The sequence below is a fragment of the Oryzias melastigma genome, linkage group LG17 (genome assembly GCF_002922805.2).
Source record: "Oryzias melastigma strain HK-1 linkage group LG17, ASM292280v2, whole genome shotgun sequence".
In the NCBI taxonomy this organism is placed as follows: Eukaryota; Metazoa; Chordata; class Actinopteri; order Beloniformes; family Adrianichthyidae; genus Oryzias; species Oryzias melastigma.
Window position 1 is genome coordinate 18,164,821 of NC_050528.1, and position 11,743 is coordinate 18,176,563.

Consider the following 11,743-nt stretch of genomic DNA (forward strand, 5'->3'; position numbering starts at 1 on the left):
ATATATATATATATATATATATATATATATATATATATATATATATATATATATATATATGAAAGTTTTTTATTGGAATTATGGAAATGAATATACTTTTTCATGATGTTCTAATTTTTGGAAAGGTTCTGAGAAAAAGATTACCGGTTGAGTGTACACTCTAAGGAAGAAAATATATATGAAAAATTAGATACAACATGAGAAACATAAGGGAAAAAAAATTACGTGTTTTGAATTGCATAAAAGAACAAATATTTTATTGAAGAAATAAAGAGTTTAAATAATACATGAGATTTTAAACATAATAAAGTTTGTTTATGGTATGCAAAATTAGATAAGATTGTAAAAACTGCATCAGGAGGGTATTCTACTGTCCCATAGCGAAAACAGGACAAAATATATTTATGAATAACAACCAATATTAACAATTAAAGAATCCCAAGACAATTAAATATAGACTGAAATCAAATTAAATAAAAAAATTCACACAAGACAAATAAGAAATGGGACTTCATTAGACTGGGCTGCCAAAATTCATGCATTTTTAAAGTTTGTATATCAGTCGATGAAGAGACAGAATCCAGACTGAAAGAATAAAAAGAGGCTGGATGGCAAAACCTATTTCTGCTTCACATGCATCAAGAAAAGCCTTTCTAAAGGCTGAATGGTTAAAAAAAAAAAAACGTGGAGCGCCCCGCATAAACAAATCAATCACACAGTCGAAAAACATGCAGATATTTTCCGCAGGAGTGGGAAGCAAGACGGAAAAAAAGTAAGAAGTGGACAAAGAGAATAGGAGAAAAGCACATCACAAATGAATATGCAGAAAAATGACTTTTTTTTTTAAGACGGGAGATGACAGATGTGAATGATGACTTAAAGGAGCAGAAGCTGCAAAAGGATTAAATGAAGGAGCACAACAAAGACATATAAAACCAAGGAGTGATGAATAAAGCTAGAAATGTGAAGATATTTGCATCTTAAACAAAAAAATCGTTTCATATCCTTTGCTCAGTTTTTGCATTCCTTCAAGTTTGTGCCATTTCAATTATACAGTGACTGTTTTTAGGTGCTAACATGTTCTGATTTGCCTCATATTAAAATGAAATGTTGTTATTGTGCTTTCATATATACATAGTCTGTGTTTAAGTTAATGTTTTTTTTAGCTATTCCACAAACTCCCTGTAAGCTAAAAATATATTTATTGGAACAATATGGTTACATTCTCTATCAAAGATAATTGCATTGAAGATCAACTAACCCTTTTTGTTTTGTCAGTTTTTAAGGAAGAAAAACTCAAGAAGAAAGAAGAATTTTAAAGTAAAAACAGAAAAACTCCTGAAATAATAGGAATATAAATGCACATCCACAGTGAGAAATTTGTGCTTGTGTACAGCTGCTGCAACTAAATGTAGGCAAATTCAACATGTTTGTCAAAAACCCAATTAAGAAGTTACTTGAAACACACCAAGCTTACGCTGGTTTTTGGTTTCAGAGGAGCAAAATCCAACATTAACTAATTAATAAAATAAGATTTGTGTCATCAAAATGAGAACAAAAGTTACAATCTAAAAATGCAAACAAAACATGCAGTCTTAAAAATAGATAATTTTCTAAGTTGTATTTGAAAAAAATTATGTTTTCTTGCAAAATCCATCTCTGTTTTCAAATCTCTTTCTTTGGTTCCAAACGACATGTTTGCATCTGCAACCTTCATAAAATTGGTTAATAATGTGTCATTTTGTGCCTTTGAGAGATCAACAAAAGTTACTGAAGTTGTTGGGTGCACCATTTTTACCATAAAAACCCAACACATTCCGACTCCCAACTTGTCATATATGGACGTATGGTTCAGGCCCCCTCTGCGTCACATTTGGACATTTTGGGGTTCCCAAACTCGTTGTTTTTTGATGTGCTAAGTGTTCATATCACATCAAGGGTTCATAATCTACAGGCTGCGAACCGGTACCGGTCCAGGGCTTCTTGGTAGCAGGAAACACATGTTAATCAGGGGCCCCTACCCTCAGGACGTGGACTGGGACCCTAACGCGGCAATTTCTATTTATTTATTTATTTTTATTTAACCAGGCAGGACAGAGTAAGAACAGCATTCGCATTGCGTCCCGCGTGATTCTCCATGATTTAATGGGAACAACCAGCATGTTAAAAACTGAACAGCCAGCACATAAAAAATGAAGAGTTGGTCGCACCCAAAACATCAAAAAGTGGCGCAGAGGAGGCCCAAACCATATGTCCATATATGACAAGTTGGGAGTGAGAATGTGCAGGAAAAACTTCAATCAGGTCAGTTTTCTGGTTGAACGTAACAACTTTTGCAAGTACAATATGAATGCTTCAACGCTCCAAAGACAGGACCCTTTTTTTATAAATACGCAAAAAAAAATAAAAAATAATAATAATATGTCAATGGGTTAAAAAATGTTTTTTTAACCAATAATTCCTATTAAAAAAATTCCAGATACTCAGACATGTTTTCTCAAACGAAGACTTTCACTATTGAAAAACTTTTTTTTCTTACATGACAAAAACAAGAAAATTTTTCTTGAAACAAGGGTCTTTTTTACTTTCTTAAAGACCCATTCCACTAAAAAAAAAAAAAACATGTTTTTTAACATATTTTTGTGGTGTTTTTCTAATAATGGATGACATTAATATGGAAAATTACGCTTAAAACTGCATTTCTGAGTATTTCTGTTTTCAAATTGTCGTGAGTCAGGAGCAGATGCAGTAGTTATAACAATGGTGCAACCATCAGCCCGTCACCAGGTCCTTCATCTCCATTCTGATGCATGCACTTGCAGACAAACAGTTCCATGAACGTCTTTGTTTTCCTCCTCTGAGTATTATCTGGTAAAAAGCTGTGTGGCTGGACAGCCTCGATATCACTTTTGAACGCTTTTAAAATAGATCAAAAGATGATCAGTGTGGGACTTTAAGATTCAGTTGTTGTCGTCCATGAATCCTTTATGTCCTAAGCAACAATGCCACTCGGTCAACATTTAGGTTCAAATCTAGCTTGACCGCAAAGAAAAAAACATTTTTGTTTGATTCAGACACTGAAAACTTGAGAGGTTTGTTTGTCTGGTAATCACAGTTTGACAGGAAAATTCTCTCTCTTCTCGCTTGGCATCCTAATGGAATTAAGAGGAATGTTCTGAGTCTATATTAGTTGTACCAGACCCCCAACTGACAAACAGCTATTCTGAAGATGTTTGGCAAAAAGTCTGAGACTCATGATGAATTAATTTCCATCAATCTCTGAAAAGACGACTAAGTAGAATCTAAGAATGTGCACAGTTTCTTCAATAAAGTTCAAGTCCCAGTAGGTGTGTGAAATGTGTTCTCTGCATTTAACCTATCGCCTGGGGGAGGGGTGAGCTGCAGACACAGCTGCACTTGGGAACCATTTGGTGGTTTAACAACCCCCCTCTAATCTAATCCTTTAATACTGAGTGTCAAACAAGTGACTTTTTTATATTAAATGTTGGGCATATCTTTAAAAAATTTGAAAAAAAATGTCAAGTTTTAACTAGATAATTTCCAAAATCTAAGTTCAAAGAGGCTCATAAGAAAACTCTGATGACCTAGCATTCTAGCAGGACCTAAACGCATCACTTATGAATCAAACTTGGAGACATGAAAAGAGTCTCAAATCTGATTTGTGTGTGAATGTGGTTTTGTGAGCATCAGGTGCATACTTTTTAAAGATGTGTAGTTAGTTTTAAGTTGTGCGTGCGTAAATTGTACTTTTGCACATGTGAATATGGACAAAATGTTACAAATCAAGAATTAAACACACACAATTCAAGTGAGACTAGTTTCTCTCCCTATTAAGTCCCAGTTTTAGAGTGTGACTCAACCTGGATTTGAACTCACAACCGTCCAGTCTCAGGGCGGACACTCTACCACAAGACCACTGAAACTGCTACAGCTAATTCCTGAGGTCATCTACTAAAATTTACTGAGGTTTTTCTGTCTCTGCCTTAAGTCAGGAGAATTATAGCAACGTTTGTTGACCCAAAAGGAGAAAGAAAGAATGTGGAAATGAAAGCACCAACCTGGGAAAGCCTGATCGAACATGCAGGCCGTCAACATTCTGGCTGATCAGATACTTGAGGTAGCCGGCCCTCTCCAGTCCCAGGAGGGCCATGTGAGTTAAGCTGGGCCGAGCGTCTTCAAACGTAGTATCAAAGTGAGGTGACTCACCCTTTTCCTCTAATGTCCACACTCCTTTGGGACCCCTGAAACAGAAGCACATTAGGATTAGAGAGGCAGCGACACAGCAGGTGGTCTGAGGGAAAAACATGAAAAATATGACAATATCTGCTTGATTAAAACAAAACAAAGACACTTTCAAACAGGCTGATTCCAGTTTTATCAGGGAAGTGTGCTCATTGTTGCATCTTCTAAATAAAACATTGTTGTGCTTAACCAGCTGGTGATCAGAGCCTGACTGAACTGACAAACACAGCCGGCCTTTGCCGCCTCACTCTGAGAACAAACTTATCTGTGTGCATCAGAAGAGGGAATGCATCCTGCCATTTCTCAAATGTGGCAACACCAAAACTCATCCCTGGCTTTGAACTTCAATAGCCCCATCTTTCCGCTGCAGACTGGCTTATCGCCTGCTCAGCAAAGACCAGTTGAAAGGCTCATCAGCAGAGAGGCACTGGGGCGCGCCTCACACATCACATACGTCACGCATCACAGGGAGAGAGGCTGCGGGACATGAAAGCCACAAAGGATCTTTAAAGCCCGTATATTTACACGCTCTGGTGAGGTCACCTGGGGGCTGAGCTTTTTCTCATTTGAAGTTTTTATTTACTATGTTTTTGCATTAGAGGGGATGTATGTGTGGAAGCCCGGCTTCATTCACGGACCCTTCGGGGTCAGCGGCAAATGATTGACAGGAACTCCAATCAAATATTCATTCGTTGCTTCATCCCTGAGCATGTTTGGACTCTTGCTAACATACGTGCATGCATTCACATTTGTTTATTGGATTTAATCATATATTTGTAGGGGTCAAGATTTGGCAACAAAGCAAACCTTTTCTTAAAACTGGAAAGCGGAACCATGATGGGGAAACACTACCCTCCTCTGCTCAAACAGCAGTACTACAGACAGAATGAGCAAAGCATAAGGAATCATTAAAAACCAGAAATCAGAGAACGCACCAACAGCTCGGGCTGACTGACAGCTGAACTCCTATTAAACAGCACATTTCATCCCGTCAGGGTCTGAACTTCATTGCGTTCCTTCAGATATCTCATTCCGACGGTCATGAAATAATCATAAAATGAGATTTAGTTTGAAGAATAATTAATAGAATCATTCATATCACCTCATTTAAATTTTTTTTAAAAGTTTGAATGTAGAGATTCTGAGTTTTAATGGGACCTTTTGTTAGGTTAAAGGATTTTTGTCTGATTCGGTCTTCTCTGAACAGTTTTTGTGCTTCAGGAATCAGTTTGACTGCTGAAGTTTCTTAAAATAATGCACAAGACGCCCCGAGTCAGAACTTCTCTCATCTTTATGGCAATCAAGTGCAACAGCAGCCTTTCATTCAGCCTTTTTATTAACCTGGTACTCTAATCAATAATAATAATCAACATAATCAACATATAAGCGTGTGTACGTATGAAATATGATTGTTAATGAGTGGGTTTGTTCGAGTGTGATGTGTTTACACTCTCTGACCACTTGATTAGGCACACCTGTCCAACTGCTCGTTAAGGAATAATTCTAATCAGCCAATCACACGGCAGCTACTCACTGCATTGCATTTAGACATGGTTAGGACAGTTTGCTGCAGTTCAAACCGAGCATCAGAATGGGGAAGATTTAAGTGACTTTGAACGTAGCGTGGTTGTTGGTCTATTTCAGAAACTGGCGATCTACTACAATATTTACCCACAACCATCCCTGGGGTTTACAGAAAATGGTCTGAGAAAGAGAAAATATGCAGCGAGCGGCAGTTCTGTAGGTCGAAATGCCTTGTTGATGTCAGAGGAGAAGGACCAGACTGGTTCCAGCTGATAGAAAGGGAACAGTGACTCAAGTAACCACTGGTTACAACCGAGTAGAGGTGTAATAAAATATCACAATACTTCATTTGGCTATACTTGTATCGCTTTAAAATGCTGCCAAGACAATAATTCATTCTTTATAAGCAAACATAGTTCATTAAGCAATAAGGGAAATCAACAGCACTTTATTTTCTCAGCCATACATTTGGTATATTAGTGGTTAAGGCACATTTAACATTTGTGTTTTTTTTCCTATGGTGAAAAATATTCTGTTGTGAAAATCAAACAACGTTGAGTGTTAAAAAAAATCTTCTTAAATTACCTAAAGAAAAGTTACTCGGTTAAAAGCAAATTGTATATGAGAAACTGAATGCTCAGATCAATAAATAAAATGTATTTTACAATATTATTTATATGAAAGCTGTATTATTATTCAGATAAAGTTTATTTCTAAGTTATAATCTTAAAAAAAGTTAAATATTGTCCGGTACTGTCTTGGGGTATATCGAGATACATATCAATATCAGCACACTGAAACAGAAATGCCTAAACATTTAATTTATCTAGATTTTCTAAAAAAAAGATATTCCTTCTCCTGGTTGGGTCTTAGGACACCCCACAAATGCGTCATCCTACCTCCCAAAAAACAATGTATCTCCTCATTATTACTCCTGCAACACCAAAAAAAAGACAAGAACAGTGAAGAAAAACAAATATTTTAATAACTGAATTGTTTTAAGTGTGTAGCAATAGTTAACAACATTCTAGATTTTGTTTCTCTCTGAGGGATTAATCAAGCATTTTGATAAATTCCAGCCTATCTTCTGTGAATTTTTCTTTGTGAAGGCGGGGTACCATGGTTTTAATTGGTTCATATAATGTTAACTGCTTTTTATGTAAGGATTTTGAGGATAAAGCCCAATTTATGTGGATGGATATGAACCTCAAGACACAGAAATAATCAGGTAGAATTTATATATTTTTTGCTAAGTAAATTTATGTATTTTTTTTATTTAATTTAAAGATCAATTCTGTCCAGTATGTTCTATATGATATGCTTCAATAATTTAAAACATGTATTCTGGTTTTGCCCCTATATAAGGTTGGTATTATTGACAAGATGGCTTTAACAATGAAATGCAGTGTGCAAAAAGCTGAATAATCATTAGAGTAATGTCTCACCTGAAGTCGGGAATGCCTGCTGAGGTGCTGATGCCAGCTCCAGTGTGAACAACCAGGTACTGAGATTCTTTAACCAACTCAGCAAGAGTCTGCACCTTCTCCTTCAGCTCTTCAGGACTCTCAAACTTCTGCCACAAGACACAAACAAGAACTCTTAGTAACAAACAAAAGTAAGGGATCATCTGTTTGGATTGTTTGACTCAAGTCAAGATATTAATTAATTTAATGAAAAGCTTTACGTTTTCATCCATCTACATATGTGACAACAAGATCAGCAGACAAAACAATAGGTGAACGTTTGCACAGATTTCTACAAAGACCTGCGTTGAATGTATCAATGCTTAAGAAAGAAGAAAACTTTCCACAGATCAAATCTTTTGTGGATATATTTATATCCCAACAAGAATGACTATCTTTGAAACTATATTATCTTGTCAAACCAATGCTGGAATTTGAACTTAACTCTCTAGAACGAATAAAAAATGTAAACAGAGGTTTGCAAAAAAAAGTGCTTTTTTATTAGAAAAAAAGTCTTCAACAGGGGTCTGCAACCTGTGGCTCCAAGGCGTCTTTCTACCCTCCATTGTGACTCTTTGGTATTGAAAATAAATACAAACGAGTTGAATAAAAATTGATTTTTAGTTTTGATTATTTTGTCATTTATGTTTTGCTTTTAAACAAGTCAGATACTTGAAAAATAACTACTTTCAGAGTGGTTAATTGGTGTTTCTTTAAAGAATGTTTGTATTATGTTCATTGTGTTTTTAAAAATTTGGATTGTACACAAATGTTGTGAAATGTCTAATCAATAGCAAAATGAGAGAAGGAATTACGGCTCACCAAAGTCATAAATATATATTTTTTTAATTGTCATGTTTGACTTGGTTTTCTTATATCTTTTTCTCAACAGGAGGATTCTAATTAAAACAGAGCGAATTTTATTTTGAAAATAACATTTTTGTAAAATGATAGAAAACAGAAAAATACAACACTGTTACTTTCAATTGTAATACTTAAAGCTATATTTCCTAAATGAATGGCTTTATGGCCACAAAAATATAATAAAGTGTCTTTTTCTACACACTAAGGTGAGGCTTTGTGGCTTTCGCTGGATTGTGGCCTGTAAGAAACTGGTCAAAGTGGCTCTTTTAGCTTTAGAGGTGGCAGACCCTTGTCTAGAATGACCAGAACAGAACAAAAAATTCGCTCTTGAGGCGAGCTGCTAGCTAATTTAGCCCGAAAAGCTCTGCATAATAAAGTCAAAATTTACCTCAGGAAGGCCGCAAACACCTTTATCTGCGTAAGGCGACAATCCGGCTGCATAATTCACTGACATGACGGTCGCAGTTGTTGTTTTTATTGTTATTTTCTATTTCAAAAACAATCCGAGACCCGAGTTTAAAGCTTAGGTTTGAACTGCTGTTTGGATGACGTCATCAACGAGCGCCGACGTTTGGTGCATTCAGGAACAATTGAAAACATCAAAGATCCGGTTCACACCGTGCACACACGCCTGAAAGACTTCATTTTAAAACATCAAAAAGTTTGACTCTTACATTCTTATATCTACTAAAATAATTACAATAAATAAATAAATAACGTGAAATTATTAACAATTGAATTAACATTATAGCACTAACACACCAAATAGCGTTGTCTTTAGGTGGAACACTTTACATACATAAGTATTTTCTTAAAATAACAAAACAATCATTGTTTTTTGTAGTTATTCCAAGCATTCCAAAGGATGTTTCTTTCAAATAAATCTTTATTTTAAATAGCTGGGGGGAAAAAAGTCATGTGAATAAAACATGATAATCCTTCATACAGCTACATCTGCATATTGTAAATTAGTTGCTTGCCTCAACAGTTGTTTCAAATGAAATTTTATCCTGAGAAATTTAGTTTAATGTCAAAGTAAATTAAGCTATCAATGCTGTAGATTGAAAAAGAAACAGAACAAAAAGCAAAAAAACACCTGTCCAGACTCACCCAACAAAACAAGAAAATTAAAATAAACAGCATCATGATTTCCTAACATTTTCACTTGCAGCGCTGAAAAACTTCTAGAATCATAAAGACTATGTGCATGTTTGTTTTTTCATTGAAACCTAATATTCTTATATGTGACATCCTTCATAAACTGTGCAGGCATAAAAAAAGAAAATAATGAATCTTCAACTAAAACAAGATGATAGTTTGTCTTTATCATGTTGCTTTAGCTCTTTGGGTCCATCAGGCGTCTGGGAGTGATACTGTGTTTACAACTAACCATGTCTTTAAAATAGCATTCAAGCATTTTGATTCAGATTAGTTAACAAATGCTTTCTTGCTTTTTCAAAAACAACCCCACACTTCAAGAGCTACAAAGTCAAAAACATTTCAAACCCCCCACCAACTCAATTTCCCCTAAATCTGAGTTGTTTTTTTTTTTCTTCAAATGACACGCAGAGTGACAGAGAAACACATTCAACATTAAACCAGAAAAAAAACACAAGATCAAAAATGTCCACATGGTACGGACCACGCCGACTCGCACAGCCGCTTCTTCTCCACAGAGTCCTTCGGCGCAGCGGGGTTTTTTTCCATCACAAATCATGATGCTGGGAAAAAAATGTCCGCCGTTACAAGAGACAAAAAGCTTTCAAAGATGTTCTGGCATGCACAGAAACTTAGAAAATACTGTCACGTGGCAAAGTCTGTAAGCGGGATGCTGTAAAAGGTGAAAAATACTGGATCTCTGCAGGGCTTTTCATAAGCCTGAGGTCCTTCATTTTCTATCACTGAGACCAAAAATCACTTACAATTCAGGAAATACAGATATGCAAAAGAGGCTGAGTAATGTTTAAGAGAGTTTCCACCCGATAAAGGTTGTTGTCGACAGAGTTTCCACCCCATTAAAGCCTATAGTGAGTGAAAAAGATTTGGTGAGCATTCAATTATCCGTCGAGGTGGCTAAACTGAAGAAACTGCTAACTTATGTGCTGGTGCAAACCTTCCCACATTTTCACAGAGTCGTTCATTTTTACCTCTGAGACGAAAACACCAGAGGCACCAGAAAAAAAGCTGTTATCCGTTTAGAGAAGGGAAGCTTCCAATCTTTCTTGGTTGTAAACCTAGAACATCTGGCGACCCAGGAAGGGGGGAAAAGGAGGAGCATAGCTGGACCGGGTGTTCAGTCAACAAGCATGTCACGACTCCTCGTTGCCCGAATCGTCCTCGTCGTAGCAGCAGTCGCCATCCCCGCCCTCCATGGTGTCGTCGTCGTAGTAATCGTCGTAGAAGAGGTCCGAGCCCTCGTCGGGGGCTGGCGCACGTGTGCGGACGCAGTACTCCGCCAGAGTGGTGGGAACTTTCACGCCATCTCGCTCGGCGTCAGCTTTGGTGGCCATCACTTGCTTTCTGAAAGGGATAACAGATTATCTGACGTTTGTGAGGATGCTGCAAATGCACAGAGTTAGAAACAGTGAAGGACTGCAGAATTCTTTTAGAAATGATCCATTTATTATTCAAGAAAGTGTTACATCCAGATGGCATTCGAGCCCATATATCTCAGCCTCAACTTTGAGAATAGAACTTTGAAATTTAACTTAATTGATCCCACAGGACAATTTGATGCCTTATTTACATTAAAACTATAAGATTCAAAAGTGTTGATGCAGTATGACCATGTTCTTTTATGTCATTCATCAGCTGCAACATCTAAACTGAACCAACTGTTTAAGTTTTAAGCGGCAAATCTGTTAATCCCTCATCAAACCACATAAATAAAAAAAGAAACACTTTCAGTCCAGCTTCAATACTATTTCTTTTACCCATGAGATTAAATTTAATGTACACGTTAAATGTGCTTTTAGGGATCTTCATGTCTTTTTTAAATAGATAAGTAATTGTTATGTTCTCAGGTATCATCCCACACCTGTAAACAGGCTTCAAATTGACTTAAAGTCCCACTCTGATTATTTTTTTTAATCTATTTTAATAGCATTCCCCAAAATTTGACTCTAAGTTGTGGGTTGGACTGTTAGCGCAGAGCAACCCCGCCCCCACTCCCTGTTAATTCCGTTTACATGATCTCCCACTAGCTTGCAGCCCCTCACGCCCCCAACCTAATATTACGGACACAACAAAAATAGTGAGCAATATTGGAGCTATACAGTTCTGAGTCACATGCTAACTTAGATAAAGAAGATGTACATGGATTTATATGTCTGGAAGTGGATGAATCAGAATATATTCTCTACATCACAAATACTCTCTTTCTTAAACAGCTATTTTTTTTTGTCTTCACCTGATTTAGAATGATTTTAATTAAAAAAAAAATCAAACAAAAAAATGATAAACTTAATTTTCTTTACATATGTCCTCCATTATCAGAAAAATGGCACAAGAACATGCTAAAAACAAACAAACAAAAAAAGTTCCACTGAAGTGGAGCTTTAATACAAGACAGTTGACATGATTTCATCTGATGTCAAAGACAAAAACTTTTTTTTGCAATTGAATCAGTT

At 36.3% G+C, this 11,743-nt stretch overlaps 2 protein-coding genes across 2 annotated transcripts in view; both read right to left on the reverse strand.

The window, feature by feature from the left end:
* The window catches only part of sirt6 (sirtuin 6), a 19,336-nt gene extending 10,610 nt beyond the window's left edge, over positions 1–8,726 (reverse strand). Inside the window, exons 1-3 of the mRNA XM_024274128.2 lie at positions 8,503–8,726; positions 7,233–7,360; positions 4,080–4,262 (exon numbers count right to left, since the gene is read on the reverse strand). Of these exons, the coding sequence (XP_024129896.1) occupies positions 4,080–4,262; positions 7,233–7,360; positions 8,503–8,568 (377 nt within the window). The 5' untranslated portion in view covers positions 8,569–8,726. The remainder of the gene's footprint in view (positions 1–4,079; positions 4,263–7,232; positions 7,361–8,502) is intronic.
* A 256-nt stretch (positions 8,727–8,982) lies between these two features.
* LOC112147609 (ubiquitin-conjugating enzyme E2 R1) overlaps positions 8,983–11,743 on the reverse strand; it is a 6,633-nt gene continuing 3,872 nt past the window's right edge. The window contains exon 5 of the mRNA XM_024274129.1: positions 8,983–10,634. Within this exon, the coding sequence (XP_024129897.1) occupies positions 10,424–10,634 (211 nt within the window). The 3' untranslated portion in view covers positions 8,983–10,423. The remainder of the gene's footprint in view (positions 10,635–11,743) is intronic.